The sequence below is a fragment of the Scophthalmus maximus genome, chromosome 16 (genome assembly GCF_022379125.1).
Source record: "Scophthalmus maximus strain ysfricsl-2021 chromosome 16, ASM2237912v1, whole genome shotgun sequence".
NCBI classification, from domain to species: domain Eukaryota; kingdom Metazoa; phylum Chordata; class Actinopteri; order Pleuronectiformes; family Scophthalmidae; genus Scophthalmus; species Scophthalmus maximus.
This window is the reverse complement of record NC_061530.1, coordinates 16,893,185-16,911,729: the sequence shown is the minus strand read 5'-3', so window position 1 is coordinate 16,911,729 and position 18,545 is coordinate 16,893,185. Positions and strand designations below refer to the sequence as shown.

The 18,545-nt window shown below is 45.5% G+C and overlaps 1 protein-coding gene across 5 annotated transcripts; it reads left to right on the top strand.

Moving 5' to 3' along the window:
- Window positions 1–427: 427 nt before the first annotated feature.
- qki2 (QKI, KH domain containing, RNA binding 2) lies at window positions 428–17,264 on the top strand. 5 transcript variants are annotated; one of them, XM_035612817.2, is made up of 9 exons: window positions 428–1,117; window positions 3,929–4,077; window positions 5,224–5,340; window positions 9,628–9,771; window positions 11,073–11,160; window positions 11,379–11,663; window positions 12,380–12,403; window positions 13,026–13,100; window positions 15,185–17,264. In XM_035612817.2, exons 1-9 carry the CDS (start codon window positions 976–978, stop codon window positions 15,205–15,207), a joined length of 1,047 nt encoding a protein of 348 aa, XP_035468710.1. In that variant the 5' UTR covers window positions 428–975; the 3' UTR covers window positions 15,208–17,264. The 5 variants fall into 5 exon arrangements, with proteins under 5 accessions (XP_035468710.1, XP_035468709.1, XP_035468713.1 ...); XM_035612816.2 differs by having other exon boundaries at window positions 13,023–13,100; XM_035612820.2 differs by lacking the exon at window positions 12,380–12,403.
- The last annotated feature ends 1,281 nt before the right edge of the window (window positions 17,265–18,545 follow it).

Below are 18,545 nucleotides of genomic sequence, written 5' to 3'. Positions count from 1 at the left end.
CCTCCCTGACCCCCCCGCCCCCTTTAGACCCCCTGGACCTGAGCCTCACTGTGAAGTGAAGTGTTTTAATACAAATACACAAAATAATAAAGCGCAGTTCTTCGTTGTGTCGTGCACGAGAACGGGGGGGGGTATTAGCTTTGTACAAAAGTGCCTGAAAATGGAAACAGGAAAGTAGCCAAAGAATGAAGGTAAGGACAGAACTTCATGCGACCTTGCACGCGGTGATGGACAATGCCTGTTGTCGCAGAAACACGTGTGCATACCTGTGCAGAGCTCGTCATATTTGTTGTACTTGTGTGTGCGTGCGTGTGTGTGTGTGTGTGAGGCTATAGGAGGGGGCTGCGGCGGCGGGCACGAGCACGAGCCTCCTCCCCCTCTCTGACAGCGGCGCGCGCTCCCGGCGGCCCACTCGTGCTGCCGCCGTACAGTAATCATATGATCGGGAGTCGAACCCCGCCGCAGAACACCGACACTGCGCGGACACGAGCGGAGCAGCCGGGCCCGGTGCACACGGTGCAGATGCGCGATTCTTAGCCGCAGGACAGAGCGCGTGGGGCCGGTTGAAAGTGTCAGAGCAGAGACCCGCACACACTCACACACACACACACACACACACACACACACCCCGCCGGTGAAAGAGGAACTTTTTTTTTTTTCTTCTTCTTTCTTCTCTTTTCCTTTTTCAAACCTCTGGAGAGAGTCCGGCCGACGGAGAGGAGGGGACCGCGCGGAGCAACGCGGGGGCCAACACACACCAGCCGGCGCTGAGACCTTGAGCTCGCATCCCCCCCCCCCCCCCGACAGAGACGCGGTCAGCGGGTCGCGGGCCGGTGCCAGTCCCCCGGGCTCCTTCGCATCGCCTGTGTCTCTCTCTCTCTGCCCCCCCTCCTCCTCCTCATCCTCCTCCTCCTCCTCCTCCTCCCACGAAGTTGCTCGACTCTGCCGGCTCGCCGTCCCGCTCGCGCCGCAGCCATGGTCGGGGAGACAGAGGTGAAGGAGCGACCCAAGTCCAACCCGGACTATCTCATGCAGCTGATGAACGACCGCAAGGTGATGAGCTCGCTGCCCAACTTCAGCGGCATCTTCACGCATCTGGAGCGGCTGCTGGACGAAGGTGAGGCGGCCTCTCCTGTCCCTGTCACGCATCGGTGTTCTCTGGTTTGTTTTTAATTGTTCCTTTGTCTATTGGGCTGGGACACATTGCGTTTTGGTGAGACAAGTCGTTGACTCACTTCAGGGGAAAAAAAACTGTAGCGTTATCCCATTCAAATAATGGAAGGTGAGAATGATGAACTGTCAATCACTTAGATTCTATTTATTTCATAAGTGACTCTTCACTTTATAGAGCATGTAGTTGCAAATTGACAGCAAAGAAAGAAAAAGATTTGCTGTAGGATTTGTCAATTGCCTTAAGTCACACACATTCATACACACTAAGCAAAAGACCCTCCCTCTCTTTCTCTCTCTCTCTCTCTCTCTCTCTCTCACACACACACACACACACTCACACACATACTCACACTCACACACACCCCCCCACACACACACACACACACACACACACACTCAAATACTCACACACATACTCACACTCACACACACACACTCACACACACTCACACACTCACACACACACACGCACACGCACGCACGCAGTCAGTCAGTTGGTGATGGGAACAAACAGACAGTTGTTAGTCTTTCCCAGTGACCTAATGCGCAGGCTTATGTGAATGCATGCAGCCCATCCCCGATCAGGAACGAGAGAGCATGTCACCGTGCAAAATATTTGATTCATCCTCCCCAAAGACCCGCTCGCTCGTCTGCAACGCACACACACACACACACACACACACACGTTCAATGCACTTCACTTGTTGATATCTCCTAACACTTCTGCTTTGAGATAAAACACTAAAAGACGTTTCAAAAAAGGGGGGAATCAGAAATCAGAGCTCAGCCAAAGTGGCAGTATTTCTCATTGTTTCTCTCTTCTATATCTTTTTTTTGGGGGGGGGGTCATTATTCCAACAGTTGCTACAGGCTTGCATCAAGGCCTTGTTGTTGCCATACTGTTGCTGCACATCAGGATCACCCAGGTCCTGAATGTTCTGCTCTGTGACAAGTGGCGTGACGCAGCTATGGTTTTTTGTCTTCCCGTAGACCAGACGACCTCCGCGGCCTGACAAATAGAACCTGCGGTCGACGCGTTCGCAGTCGGAGACATGAGCGTAGTCCCCCCCTGTGATAACGTGACACCCCCACAGTCAAGGGTGAAAGGCTCTTTGCACCCAAGCCTGTTTCCAGCCTGGCTGCACCATCCGGCCTGAGTTATGTGGACAGGGCACTCAGGCATAAGGGCAGTGTACCAAAGGAAAAAAAAAGAGAAGGAACAAAAGTTGGTGCAGGGTAATAAGAAAGGCTGCCAGTCACACATATTGTTAGGGTGCGTGTTTGTTTGGCCTATAAATAAACCTATGACAGGTTGAAGTGTTGAGATAAGGCCTGCCTCAGCTCTCTCCCTCCTCTCCGAGTCTCTTGTTCTTCTTTCACTTCTCATTTTCCTCATGCTACTTGTCCGCTGTCTGTTTCAGCTCACCGGCGCGACGAAGACCCTGCTTGCATGGGCAGATTTCTTTTTTGTCTTTTGTTTGTGTGTGTGTGTGTGTGTGTGTGTGTGTTTTTTTAATATTAGTCACTCTTGGCCTGAATGGGTTATTAGAGGATCGCCGTTGTCACCGTAGCTGTCGCTGTAATTAGAGCGCCCTATACTGTAGTTATTATGGTCAGACTCATCACTGTCAGAGCAGCGGGACATGGCTGTCAGCCCGCTTAGGTCAGATGATATTTGTGCCTCAAGGCAGTTATTCTGTTCTCCGTGTGTGTGTGTGTGTGTGTGTGTGTGTGTGTGTGTGTCTGTGTGTGTGTGATGCAGCAGTCAGTTATTATTGTGCCAGCGTGTCATTACAAAGGCATCGGAGGTTAGCATCGGTCATTGAGACAACCCTAAACAAACAGCACAGGCAGACGTGGTCTCATTCGTGATGATGGTGCTTCTGCACCAAACTTAAGCCCCCCCCCCCCCAAAAAAATTGGCATTTTAAGAAATCAGTCTCAATGCCTTACTTAATCAGTTGATTATTATTATTATTATTATTATTATAATTGTTTAAATTACAATTGAAAAGCAAAGGAGTCTCACTATGATACTATATTTCTGTGCTTTCTGAAGTTGCAGAGATTCGTCAGTTAGTTGTTCAATAAAAATATATTTGATTATCAGTGTGAGAATTGGAAAAAAATCGGCTTTTTCGCTGCCGGTGACTCGGTCAGTTGAACAGAAAGATGTTTGAAGTTTCTGGGGAAACGTTATGGGCATTTTTCACCAAGTTTGGCATTTTATCGACCAAATCGACGAATCTAGAGAAAGGTCTGCAGATTTACACTTGTTCCCCTAATGAATTCTAAGAGAGCCGGTGCCATTTCCGTCTGGCTGTTGAGTAACTGTCCTGCACGAGAACTTAATAACCGCTGGTTGGTAGAGTAGGTCGCTGTGACCCCCGCTGACATGTACGTTCTCCCCTCACATTATTTACACAGTGACAGGGGGGGGGGGGGAAAGAATCAAAAAGAGAGAGATTATCTGAGGAGCCCTGATAGAGAAGCATTCGTTGCTCAGATTCTACACTGCGTTGCAGAATGCGACTGTGAATGTCTCTCTGCCTGCCTGTCTGTCTGTCTGCCTGTCTGTCTGTCTACTGTCACATTCAGGGCCTCCTGTAACTCCGGTGACAGTGAGTCATCGCCCTATGAACGGACGGGTGTAACTGGGTTGCCCCCCCCGCCCCACCCACCCCACCCCACTCCCCCAGCGGATGCCCTCATTTCATTCCCCCTCAACTTTTGTGTCTCTCTGTCTTTTCCCAAGAAATCGGCAGGGTACGCAAGGACATGTACAACGACACGCTGAACGGCGGCATGTTCAACGGGCGGGACATGGAGGAGCTCCCCGAAGCCATCGGCCCCGTGGCCCAGCTGCAGGAGAAGCTCTACGTGCCGGTCAAAGAGTTCCCCGACGTGAGTGGACGAATCCATGACCTCTGACCTTTTAACAAAGGGTTTCTGTTGACTTTATCTCCTCTTAGCCACAGAGAAGTCAGCGTCCCTTTTTGATCACAAGCACCCTTTTCCTTTGAAATCCGCACTCACACCCAATAATGTAATGATTATGTTTCCAATGAGATCAAAAGGGATCATGTACTCTATTATTTAAGATTCCTACGAGCATAATTACTGTTTACCTAACCACCTGAGAGTGGGACACAGTTTCCAGCCCCAAGTTTACACTGTCAATATTTTCAAGAGCTTAAAAAAGGCAGATTAAGTTCTTTTTCCCCAAAACATAAAGTCAAGTGCAATGACGAGACTTCCTCCCCGCCCAGTGTGCCCCCCTGCTCACGCCAAGTACAGTTAAGCGCTCCGGACGGAATTGAAGGTTTGTGTCGAGTCCACGTCGAAGGGCTCACATGATTTTCTACACGCATCAGCTCACCAATCACCGAATACAATGACAGGCTGTCCTCACTCACATGACAGGAGGCTAACAGGACACCGCACGCGCGCGCACACACACACACACACACACCGACAGAGACACACACACACACACACAAACACACACTCAGGAGCGGACTGGAAAACGGTTGAGATCAAGGTTAAATTTAGAGAGCAGTTCCTCTATCTGGATTTGTGTGCGTGTGTGTGTGTGTGTGTGTGTGTGTGGGTGTGTGTGTGTCGGTCGGGAGTGGAGGGTCGTCGCGGAGTGTGGTGTAACTCTTACTCTTAGAACATGAGGTTAAACTTGGTGAGACTATGGTGGAGGAATAAAGGAGGAAGGGGCTGTACAAATGTTATGAGAGGAGACGGAGGGACTGTGGTAAACACACACACACACACACACACACACACCGAGGGGCAGCTGTCTAGTTAATCACTCGGCCTTAGTGACAGATAAGGTTAAGAGAACGTCGCAGTTCTGTCATGCCACCGGCACCAGCCAGCACCCACATAATGAGCTATTTTTGTCTCTCTTCGTAACACAGATGCACAAACCTCAAAGCCACACACATCCACACATCAAAAAAACCAAACAACAACAACACACACATTGTAAAACATCATTCAAAAAAATTTGCGTAAAATGTTGCTCTGTTTTTTGTGCAGTTCAACTTCGTGGGGAGGATCCTGGGCCCGCGTGGACTGACGGCCAAGCAGCTGGAGGCAGAGACCGGATGCAAGATTATGGTGCGAGGGAAGGGCTCCATGAGAGACAAGAAGAAGGTACACGCACGCCATGGGTACACACTCGCGCACGAAAAGCAAGACAAGACACACGCTTTTACCTAATCGTGGGCCGGTTCGGCTGGCCCTCTCCACATATCTCTCTTGAAGGCCACGGGAAGGTTTCCTGCATGGTTACGTAACGTTTGCTCAGTTTGACATATTTGGAAATGCCCCTATTAGATGTGTTGCCAGCTGATGAGCTCAGCGTAGTTGATTAGCTCGGCACAGAAACTGGGAACAGGGAAACAAGAGAGAATGGCTCTTTGCAACGGTCCAATTCCAAAATCCATTTCCCGACATCTTCACAATAATGACAGGATCCTCGGAAACGGCGAGGAACATAAATCCCCAGTGACAGCACCCGTGAAAGCACAGTTTGTCTTTCACACTTTGAATTTAACAAAACGTATATAATGTGTAATGCTACTAGGTGGAATTTGTCTCCTTAGCTGCTTTCAGACGTGAACTGAAGTCCGGATATTTTCGTATTTGTGAGAACGCAAATGTCCCGCAAACGTTGCTCCGGACATTTTCCAGAAACTCTTCCTTCCAGCCCCCCCCCCCCCCCCCCCCCCCCCCCAAGGGAGAGTAAGAATACAGCAGGAAAGATTCCCAGCGAGCGAGTGGGCGGGGGCTCTACACAGGCGCCTCCCTTCGTCTGAATGTTTTTGGACTTTTTCCGTGGTTCAAGTCTGAAAACAAAAGCGCGCTCTTCTCCCCCCCCACATCCACAGAGACGCGGTATCAATCTTCTCGTCTAACCCTCAGCGAGAGAGACAATAAGCATCTATCGCAAAATTTCTAACTTCTCCTTTAGATCTTTTCTCTCTCTCTCTCTCTCTCTCTCTCTCTCTCTCTCTCTCTCTTTTATTTTTACTTTGCCGAACATCCAGGCTTTCACCGATTACCGTTCAGCCTGCGGATGAGACAGGTCGTCCATCAGACTGAACATTACGTGCAATCTTTTTGTCAAGAGTAACGTTCTTGATGTGCTTTAAATTGATCGTATTTTCAGACGCACTACCACTCAGCGGCCACAAAAACTGAAAGGAGGTAAAAAAAAAAAAAAAAAAGGAGGACATGATGTCCAGATGCATTTGAGGGAGACTTTCAGCATGAATACATGAATACAATCAAATGGCAGCCTGCAGGCTGGGAAGGATCCGTTCAGAAATTTAAAAAAAATCAACTGTGAAAGCAACTTTGTTTTGATAAATGTTCAGCAGTTATGTGATTTGTAGCCACCTTTAAAAAAAACACGGTCCCCTCCCCAACTGTTCTGTACTTTGAGTTTAAAATGAAAATCGAACAGATGTAAGAAATAGTTTAAACAGGTTGACGTTTGTTTTTTATTGGGGAGGTTTGACATCGGACACAGACATAGCAGCAAACACATAATAAACATCTATCCATCTATCCATCTATCCATCCGTCTTTCCATCTATCCATCTATATATCCATCTATCTATCTATCTATCCATCCATCTATCTATCTATCTATCTATCCATCCATCCATCTATCTATCTATCCGTCTATCTATCTATCTATCTATCCATCCATCCATCTATCTATCTATCCGTCTATCCGTCTATCCATCCGTCCATCCATCTATCCATCCATCCATCCATCCATGCATCCATCTATCTATCTATCTATCTATCGATCTATCTATCCATCTGTCTATCTATCTATCCATCTATCTATCTATCTATCTATCTATCTATCTATCTATATATCCATCCATCCATCCATCCATCCATCCATCTATCTATCTATGTATCCATCTATTTATCTATCTATCTATCTATGTATCCATCCGTCCATCCATCTATCCATCCATCCATCCATCCACCCATCCATCCATCCATCCATCTATCTATGTATCCATCTATTTATCTATCTATCCATCTATCCATCTATCTATGTCTCTATCCACCATTAAGTTTTCTGGTTCTCAGTTTTCCTCCTGTCCCGGGGTTCAGTCCATCTGTCCTCCCTTCCTCTCCCCTGGTGTCTGCTGTTGGACGGACTCGGCTCAAGCTTTCCAAACGGCAGGTGGAGCAAGTCCAGCATTCCTCCACCCCCCCACATCTCTCTCTCTCTTTCTCTCTCTCTCTCTCTCTCCAGAACATTCCCAACCCCGCATGTCCCTCAGAGAGCAGGAGACACAAACACACACACACGCACACACACACACACACACACACACACACACACTGACACAAACAGAGACAGAGAGGAAGGAAAAACAGAGACACGGTGGGAGGCAGGAGGGGGAGAAGAGAGATGTTGACCTTCGGTGCTCTTCCAAATGTTATAGTACATCTCACTTGACAAAACATCCACAAACTTCCAGCACCACACTGAGGCAGAGGGATTCCTAATTTCACTTTTAACTGGCCTCCAACCAACCCTTATTTTCATTGGGGATGAATCTGTTGACCTTTTTTCTCGCACATCTGGAAGTTGAGCTGCGCTTGAAGGAATGGTTCATGAAGGAATGGTTTTCGGAAAATACACCCTAATTGCTTTGTTGTCAAGACACGAGAGGATCAATATCACGTCTGACTTTTAAATATGAGGCCACAGTCAGGGGATGGTATGGTTAGCTTAGCTTAGCTTAGCTTAGCTTAGCTTAGCGTAAAGGCCGGAAGCAAGGGGTAACAGCTAGCCTGCCAAGGACGTCACGGGCGGCTGGTAAAGAAATTGTTCCGGCACATTTAGGTACACACTTTAAAAAATAAAAAGGGAATGAAAAGCCGACCGTGATAGAGAGGAACACATTCCTAATGTTGCTTCACATGGAAGGGAAATAGTTGTGTAACCAATGACAAAAAAAGAGCTTGAGAGAGAAGTTGAAATTCACTCAGGGATTACTTCCTCTCCCCCAAACAGTCGACCGGCCACGACGTTTTAGAAAATTACAGAAATGGCAATTTTTTTCAAAAAATTAGCATTTTGAGTTAGGACACATAAATTCTTTAAATTCTCATTTTCATCCTTTCTAAGTTTTGTGAATCAAACAAACAAGATTGAACGTGTAAATTCATTAGCTTTACAAATGCTATTAAATGGATTTTTGGCATAGCCATGCTAGCTATTTCCAGTCGTTATTCTATGCTAAGCTAGGCTACTTGTCCTGGGTGTAGCTTTATATTTAATGGACAGATATGAGAGTGGTATCAATCTCAGAATAAAAAAAGAGTAAAGTGTCAAACTATTCTTTTATCACAGTGGAGCTTTGAGCTAAATGCTACTGTTAGCAATTACATAGCTAACATGCTGACGTAGCATGCTCACCATCTTACTTTAGCGGAGTTGGCATGGTAACGACCACGAATGCGCTCTAATAAGTAATGTGTAGAAAAAAATGGAAACTTTGACCCGATGATATTACTGAAAGGAAAAGTTAACAGACAGTTCCTCCTGAATGTCATGACACTCCATCAAAAATGTTTTCTTGACCCTCTGCGAGACGTCAATGTGTGTACAGTCGATTTATGATTTGTTGATGCATCTCATTCGTAGTTCACCGAAGTGATCGACTGATGACCTCGTCATCCCCAGAGTCCCTCGCGTCAGTGTGGCTGAAAATAAAAAAAAAACTAAAAAAATCCCTGTCACAAGTTCCCAGAGCCTAAATAGACGTTCTTCAGATGATCTGTCTGATGAACTGTGAAAAACAACAACAACTAAAATATTATAATGTGACTTGAAACAGAGAGAAGCAGCTAATCCTGCTTCTGGGGACTTTTTAGAACTGCTTTGAACACAACATTAATTAAAACGGATAAACTGCAAGTGTAACCATGAGAACCTGTTTTGTTTAATGAACAACAAGGAAGCAGACCAACTAGTACAACCAATAATAGTGTCAGTATTTTCATATTTATACATAATAGTCACTCACTAAAACATGGTCATTGAAACTGCAACTGGGCGAAAGAAGGGAATGGGTGAGATGAAGAGCAGTGGATGAGAAATGTTGTGATTTGAGGAAATGTTATAAGAAAGAATCTCAGTGCAGAACCTTCAGCAGAATGAAACAGCGAACTTGTGTGAGCACTGAAGAGCAACACGGCCAATTCAAGAGTGTGATACGTTTCAAAGCTGCGTTACACAACCTTGAGACTTGTGTGTGTCTGTGTGTGTTTGTGTGCAGTTTGAGGCCGATCCAAGAACTGAGACAAAGAAGGAGAAAGGCGAAATCCTGTTTCAGTCATGGGCTTGGGATAGTGCTGTGCATACAAACTGAGCTTTTTAAAACTGTTTGTGTGCTTCAGGAGGAGATGAACCGAGGGAAGCCCAACTGGGAGCACCTGAGCGAGGACCTCCACGTCCTGATCACAGTCGAGGACACACACAACCGGGCCAAGATCAAGCTCCAGCGGGCCATCAACGAGGTCAAGAAACTTCTCGTCCCCGCTGTGAGTATCAGTCCAAACAACCCCCCCCCCACACACACACACACACATACACACACACACTGTCGGATATCACGGGCCGGACTGATGGAAAAACTGTGTGACTGGATGAAGGTTCACTGTGTTGGTATGCATGGAAGGGGGAAGGGGATTGTCAGTCCAAAAAGTGTGTGTGTGTGTGTGTGTGTGTGTGTTTGTGTGTGTGTTTGTGTGTGTGTTTGTGTCCTTTTTTGTGTTTTTGTGTGTGTGTCTCTGTGTGTATGAGAGAGTATGTGTAAGGAGTTAGGGTAATTAGGGTACACACATAAAGGGGTTTCCATGGTAACCCCGGGTTGTTTGAAAGGCTGAGGGAATGAATGGAGAGTCTGTTCACTCGTTCTCCCCACTCCATCACTCCTTTCACTTGTTCACAACTCACTTCATTCCCAACTACTGGCTACAGTACTCCTTTTTCTCCCTTGGGTTTTTTTTTTGTCTTGTTGTCCACACAAGAGGACATTTTGATTGAACTCCTCAACATTTCTCACATTCTCCGGCCCACCTACCTCACCCACCCACCCCTCCTACGGCCACATATACGTACATAAAAACATAATTGCGAACAAGAAATGCGCGGCACAGACGTGGGCATATAGGCGCGGTGATAAGTTATTATTGAAATTATACTTGTGTGACACACAAGCACAATGGCACATATTTTGAAATCACAGGGCTATTCTCTCCCTCTTCCTCTGCATTATTGTCAACAATAGAAACTGACTGAAAAGACCAGCAGGGTGATTTCTATTCTTGCTCCAATCAAAGGACGGCACTGGGATGTAGGAAGTGTCTACGGGCAATCAGGAGCTCGAACACCTGTTAATCTATGTTTGTGTGTGTGTGTGTGTGTGTGTGTGTGTGTGTGTGTGTGTGTGTGTGTGCACGTGTGCGTGCGTGGGTGCGTGGGTGCGTGTGTGTTCGTTTAACCCAGCCGACCTTGCTCTGCAACTGTAAATCAGTCAAGATTTTCACCACAGTGTAACAGGAGCTAAGAAGCGAGCGTGTTTGACACTCATATGTCCTGTGTGGTGGACTGGCTGTGGTCAAGGTCTGTTCAACTCTATCGCAGACATTTAAAATAAAAAATAAAGAAATAATTCAAGCAGCCCCCAACCGCCCGACTTACTTCTCTTTTGAAATCATTCAAATTGAATCATAAGTAGTTTCAACACGTTGTGTCATTTCATGACTTCTTGACCCGCCTCTCACAAAAGACGATTCATTCGCTTGTCAAATTTGTGCTGTGCTTGCATGTGTTGCTGTAGGCCGAGGGGGAGGACAACCTGAAGAAAATGCAATTGATGGAGCTGGCCATTCTCAACGGGACTTACAGAGACGCCAATGTCAAGACGCGTAAGGATGACATCACAGTTAACATGTGGAGGAGGGTTGGTGGGTGACAACGGAGGGGTCTCGGTACAGGAGTCCACTGTATAAATGAACAATGCCTCTGTTTCCTTTTGTTAAATAGACTGTTTGTCCTCTCCTCTTCTCCCCTGTCTGTTGCCCTGTGTGTGCTCGCGTGTGGGCATGCGCATACTTGCACTATCGCATGTTTGTGTGCCGCACAGCCACCGGTGCCTTCACGCTAGGGAACCCTCAGGCACCTCGGATCATCACGGGTCCGACGCCCGTCCTGCCTCCCTCCATGCGCAACCCCGCCCCCGTCAACACGCCAACGCTCATGCCTCTGATTCGCCAGATCCAGAGTTCCGCCCTGGTGCAGGGGGGCAATCCGCACCCGGCGCTGGTGCAGCAAGGGCCCGAATCTGGAATCATCTACACACCCTACGAGTATCCTTACACACTCACGCCCTCCATATTGGAATACCCGATTGACTCAACTGGAGTATTAGGTATGCAAATAATAAAGTTCATCACTTTCATACATGGTCAATGGATGTATTGTGAGAACTGGATACTGGGCTCCAATCAAAGTAGCTCAACAAACTCGTACACCTTGGCCACGCCTGCTTGTCCCATAGACTTGTGACTTGACTGCTCCCAGAATCTGGGAAACAAAGATTAACAAACATTAAATCTCTGTGGTTGAAATTTTCTGAATATTCAGAGCGATAATTGCTGTCGGCAACTTCACGGTCTTATGCTTTTTGGGTCACAGTTAACTCAGTCAACACGGAGACCCAACTCGACATCCTAACCCGGTTTACCAAGTTTCAGACCCAAACTCAATCCTAGACCCAAGGATTTTAACTGAATCTCACAGTGTTTTTCAGCTGATGGGAGTTCATTCGGTTGTCATCATGTGACCTGACCCACATATTGAGTTTGGTGGGGTCATCTGCAACTGTTGATGAATAAACTTTTAAAACACATTGGAAAAAAGAAAAGAAAAAAATACCGAATCCAGATTTGATTCTGCTTTGCCCAACAAAGCCGCCTGAACGCAACCAGAAAAAACGAGATCATCCAGAGCTCGAGGCCGCAAGCGTTTTTAAAAATCGTTTTCAGTGCTGCACTTTGCCACTGAAAGGGGGTTTCCGTATCCAGTTCTTGTAATACATCCACAACTCATGCAGATACGTGCTGATGCTCATTGCTTGGTTAACAGTCTCTTCTCCCTGTGTTTTTGCAGGTATGGCTTTCCCAACCAAAGGCTAAGCGATAGCAACCCTTCCTTGCACACACACGGACTGGCTTGCAGAGAGACCCCCCCTCCCCCCCCCCAAAAAATACACCCCCCACCGTACTTGTCCCACAGAGCAAACACTCAAAGTTTGCCCATACTTTAGGATGACAGGTTCCGCGACAGTCATTCAGTAGTCAAGTGTCCATTCCTGTTAATTTCCTCTTTGTATTAGCAGACTAGTGTTGTGGTGTGACAGCCATTTAACTTTTTTAATAGTTCCGCTTCCGCGTATAATTTTAACACATTTTAGTGAACCCATAGCTATTTTTAGTGCTGCTGTTTGTGATTTAATATATGTTAAATGCTTATTTTGATCACAAAGCTATAGAGTGACTTTATACTTACAGCCGATGTTGAATCTACTAGTGGAGCTTAGTCAGAGATTAGCGGTTTGGATTAATATTTTTCTTTTAGAAAAACAGAAGACCACAAAACAACAGCAAAAAAAAAAAAATTCTGTCTCTTAGAAGTGAGTTTTTTTTCATGTCCCACCTTCAGGACTGTTTGATGTCTTTCTGATGAGTAACCGTCTGTGTTCTGTTTTGGCGATGTCAATGGCTGTTAGCAGGTGCCATGACCACTAAGGTACGACGCCACGACAAGAGAATCCATCCTTACCAAAGGGTAGTGACCACAGACAGAGGTTAGTTAGCTCACCAGCCACTTTATGTGTGTGTGTGTGTGTGTGTGTGCGTGTGTTAGTGTGAGTGCATGCAGACCAATGGACCAATTTTCAGTTTACATGTGTCTGTAATACGGCATGCCTAAAAACACAGAAATAACTGTATCGGACGAGAAATGGTCACACGCTTCGAAGCAGCTTCGGCGTAAAAAATGTGAAACAGTATTTTGTTGCAGTGAAAGTGAAGTAAGTGAGCAGAGTGGGAGGAACCATGTTAGGGGTCACAGCTGCAGCGGCTGTCTCTGCTCGCCTGTTAGATAAAGCGGACGGCTCGCGGGCCGGGACCCTCTCAATTAGAATGGCTCGCTCCGTTCATGTGACTCGGTCCTTGTGACTCTGCATTTGGAGTCCTCTCTCTGAATTCCCTTTTTCCTTTTTTTTTTTTTTGTTCTGCTGTTGTTGTTGTTTATCTCTTCATTACTACTTTTGACCCTACAAATACTGTGGGAAGTTTTATTTATACCCCCAAATTCATTCCAGTAGATTTCCGTAAATGTTTTTTTTTTTTTGGTTTATGGTAATTATTTTTATCATGAATTAAATCCTGTGTTTGTGCCCAATGACTATATGACACTTAAAAAGTAACAGTGATTGTCTTGTTCTGAAGGTCGTTCAATTCAACATGATCTTCGGTTTTTACTACTAAAACACAGCGTGTGATAACTACTGAGGTCTGTGTTACAAGCTCTTTTGTATGAAATACTGTTGTTTGTGGTCTTATCAGTCGCCCACTGGACTTTATCATTGGGGCTGTTTACATCTTTCATATATTTCCTAGCCAGAGTGGTGCTGTTACCATGTATTTAGCTGCAAAAATAAATTTGTATATAGGGATTTTAAGGATTTAAGTGCTTATATGAAGCTTATGGAACAAGATCGCTTGGAAATACTTGTAGTATTATTTTTTTCTTTTTTTTTAGTTTGTAAATTTTTTATTTTTGTTTTTATGGTATGCTTTTTATAGATGAAGTGTCTCCATGTAAACTTCAAACTTTATTCAAAGTGTGTAGCTACTACTGTTTTAGTCACCACGGAGGTGGCAATGAAGGCAGTGTTATACTCTTGTGTATTTAAGACGAGGGGACCCTCTCGATTCTCGGGCCTCGTGACTGTTTTATGCAATAGAAATGGACTAGCTAGCTACAATATGTGTGTGTGTGTGTGTGTGTGCGTGTGTGTGTGTGTGTGCGTGTGCGTGTGTGTGAGCGGTGGCGCTCTTGTTGTACACAATGGACAAAAAACACTAAAAGGCAATAAAGATGACTATTGAAAAAAAAAAAAAGGAATCTCTAAAGGAAACCAAAGCCTCTAAATTCTTGTAGTTAGTCTGTCTATTGTTAAATTGTTTCTTAAGTCCCTCTAAAAAATCACCATCTCTTAACCTCTCATCGCTGTCTCTTATGGCGCCTCTTTGCTTACTGTAGTCTTTAGCCACTCTTCTAATACTTTCATAAACCAAATCAAACCATAATCAATAATCAGTTAATCACGGCTGTTAATCACCCAGATCCTACGCCTGCCGCTAAACAATACCTCCGCTTGTCAGTAAGCCAAAGAATTTCTGAGGCCCAGACACTTTTCTTTGGACCTAAAGGTCATTCTCTCACCCACAGGAAACCATGCGGTCTCCCTCTCCTTGTCCATGGTTTCGCTGTCTTGTCTGTGCTAGACGTAGACCAGCTAGCATGAGTAGAATCACTAGAGCGGCAGTCACACGAGAGGAGGAGTTTGCTCCTTCACCTCATAACCCCGCAAACACCTTCATGAGCACACGTGAGCGTCGCCAACGCGGCCATTCCTCGCGGCAGCACCTGGCGGTTGATGCGAGGCCCTGTGAAGGGTCACGGTGGGCTCATGAAGGTGGTGCGCGGCTCTTATGTAATACCCCTCATGCTGTGTGACTGCAGTAGATCTGCCTTGTTGTCATCCTGACGCCACTAGCTGACACTAATCTCTCTTCTATCTTTTTTTCTTTTTATGTCCCCTTTTATGTGCCCTTTTTGTTTCCTTTCCGTGTCTGTCCGTCTCTGTCCGTCTAACTCTAGCTGCCACGGCAACTAACCCATGACCCCTTGACCTTCTGACATTTCCGCCCACTGATGACCCGCCCATCTCCGCCCGCTGGCGTGCTCATTGGCCCACGGCCCCCGCCACTATCCCCAGCTCAGCCAACCAGAGACCAGCAGAATGGGAACAGCCCGGCTGCTACTGTCTAACCAGCGAACCAGACGACAGCGATCCTGGGAGTAAGCCTCAGGAGCCCGCCCATCACCACGGCCCAACCTAAACTTTGCCAAGCGTGCCTTGCTTATAAAACTCCAAAGCCAGTCTATGAATTTTTTTTAAAACTATCCTACAGTCAAAATCCCAATCTGTCTGTAGACTTTCCTGGGGATGGGGCCCAAACTGGTGAAGGGCTCCTAAACAGATCCCTAGCTGTGCCCCACTGTCTCTCTGAGCTCCCCTTGCCCTCAGTCCTCATCAGGCAATAATAATAACAATGACTCTGTTAATAACATGGTAACTATACTCATACTGATGGTAATTGTACTTATCCAGCCACAGGAGCCCTCTTTAAACACTAAACTGAAAGAGATATGTTGATATATTTTGAAGTGTTTTTCCTCAGCGGGCACCTCTCACTCAACGTGGGAAACTCTCCCCTGGCCCCTGCGTACATTAATCTCATCATAACACATTGAGGATTGCTGTTAAAATGGTTCATATATTAACACGCTTTCCCTTTGAAATGTAACAGCATCAGATGATGTCTTTAAAACGTGACAGTGAGGAATACTAAAAGAAAAAATAATATATATATCGTTCAGTTACGCAAAAATGCCAGTTTCTTTTTAAGCGACAGGAGCTCAGCGAGGAAAAGAAACAAACTGCAAAATCCAAAATGCCAAAGTATCTCCAGATACTGAGTCGACATGCACATTTTTTAAATGCCAAGCCTGTACAGTGCAGATACAAGTGCACAACAGAGGGGAGGTTGCACTTCTTTTGTCCAAATCTCGACGACTTACACAGCGATGCCTTTGCCCTTTTTTTCCGTCACACTACACAGTATTGTCTGAGCTCGAACAACAGTGCCTTTATTTATTCAGCGCCGTGGAACAATGTTACACCTAAATCTTTTATCTCCACGCGGCCGCTTTGTGTCTGGCGTGAAACTATGTCATTTTGGTTTGTGGAGATTAATTAGGGACTGCAGAAAAATGTCTCGCGGCCCTAATCGTCACCATCTAAATTTTTACAGCTCTACATCCATAAGTCTGATCATAATTCAGATTTTAGTGCCAAAAAAAAAAAATACAACAACCAGTGGCTCATTTGAATCGGACGTGCAATGCAGTATTAAAGCTCCAGCTCCAGTGTCTGAAAAATGTTTATGTGAGGTTTCGGATGCCTCGAGAAAACAGTGTTATTGTTTTATGTTGTTTTTTCTGTTTGTTTTGTTTGGCTCATTGTTTTTGTTGGAGACAAAGTCGTCCATACATACGGTATAATTTTTTGCACGTGCGACCGCTTTCTCAGAGGGCGTGGTGCGCTTTCACATGCACAAGCCAACGGATGCCTTGAAATAATAATAAGCAAAAAAAGAAGAAGAAAAAAGCAGCAACATCTGTAACAACTTTATACTGTATTTTTATATTTTATTTTGTACATGAGAATAACATTAAATGACCTTTTTCAGAGAAGAAACACTATGCCTTATTATGCGGAGAATGATTTGATGAACATAAGTATCCTTCGCGTGTCATCAGTGGTGATTCTCCATGTCCTGAGAAACTGGAGTCTGATGTTCACTGTATTAACCTGAGCCTCTGAGATCAGCGTCGCTTGCCTCCTGTGCCTTTTGTATACTATATAAGTGTGACAATTAACAGTGTAGTACCACATTAATCTACTCTTGAGTGCCAAGTGTAGGTTACTAACTGTTACCACTTCTGTGATCATTAACCACTTTAATGGTATCTCTGTCTCTGCTTTGGATTCCTTTAAAAAAAATACATGTGGGAAAACAGAAAAATTGTGTTGGACAATAAACGTTTAACTTTTTAAGCATTCTGAGCAGGAATAACTCTTTGTACACTATTAAACTCATAGTTGTGAAACTAACCAACTTTGTCGCTTTTTCTCTGCAGCACTTAATTATGCAAATCAGCTTCCTTTCTGCATACTAATCACCAAACAGTCCTTAGACACAGAGGGACAGGAAGAAATACTTCAGACAAAATGCAGGGAAAAGGCCAAAAACATGTTGTTTTTTTCTTCCTCCCCACTTCTCCTTTCCCCCCTCTGTCCTTTTTTCTCTTCCTCTGCTTTTTAAGTGGCCATTGCAGACATTGATGTGTGCAATAAGAGAGAACAAACACACCCAACTCACCATGGTTCCTCAGAGGCATGTGCATGTATAACAGAAGGGGGGAGGAGGGGGGGCTGTTCAGGTTTGGAGGACTAGATGGCTGGGGAATTGAAGGGAAATTGATTGTGCAAGCTCGCCCTCAAACATCTGCAGAGTAAATATTACAGCGGATCCCAGTCTGTCCCTGACGTCCCTGAAAAACTTCAACTAATAACCTACATGTGTCACAGCAGCTACGTTTGTCATAATTAGACTCTTACTTTTTTTTGAATCCTCTCTCTCTCTGAGGTTGCACTTATTAGGAAGTTAAACATAAAGAGGGGTTGTTTAAAAATATAAGTTTGTCTGTAACTTGAAGTTAAACGTAAAACCTTCACATTCAAAGTTTCACACACGAGAAGAAGAAAAAGGCAAAAGAGGGAATCACATGGGGGTTTCCGTGGTTAATGCAGCAGTGGGTGGCTCATTCGTCCTCTCCCTGCCCTTCCTGCTCTCATTGTGGAGTTGGAGGGGTGATATTGAACTTCAGGCTTGGAGTTGAGCCTGCGCTGCCGGCCGCAACCCCAACCCCCTGATCACAAGAGAGAGAGAGAAAGGACATAATGTGACCGCCGCTGACAATCCTCTGGACAGGAAGGAGCGGAGTGGAAGTGGAGATAGAATAGAGAGAGAGAGAGAGAGAGAGAGAATAAAAGAGAGGGAGAGAGAGAGAGACTGTGTGGATGGGGATGGGTGGGGGTACGTGTGTGTGTGTGTGTGTGTGTGTCTGAATGGGTGTGTACGCTTGTCTCTGTTTTTCCTGTTTTCAGTCAGGTTTTGCACTGTTCAAGCATCTGGCAATGTATTCTGCAGTCAGCTCTCGCCATTAGCTAATACTGGGGCCCTGAGCTCCCAGCGCTTACAATCAAAGTGTTTTTGTGTGCATGGGTGTGTGCGAGGGAGGGAGACAGGAAAAAGACAGGTTGATTTACATTGCTGTGTATGCACGGCGTTCTCCACATAATGAACAGCTCCAGATTTCCTCTGCTTGGTAA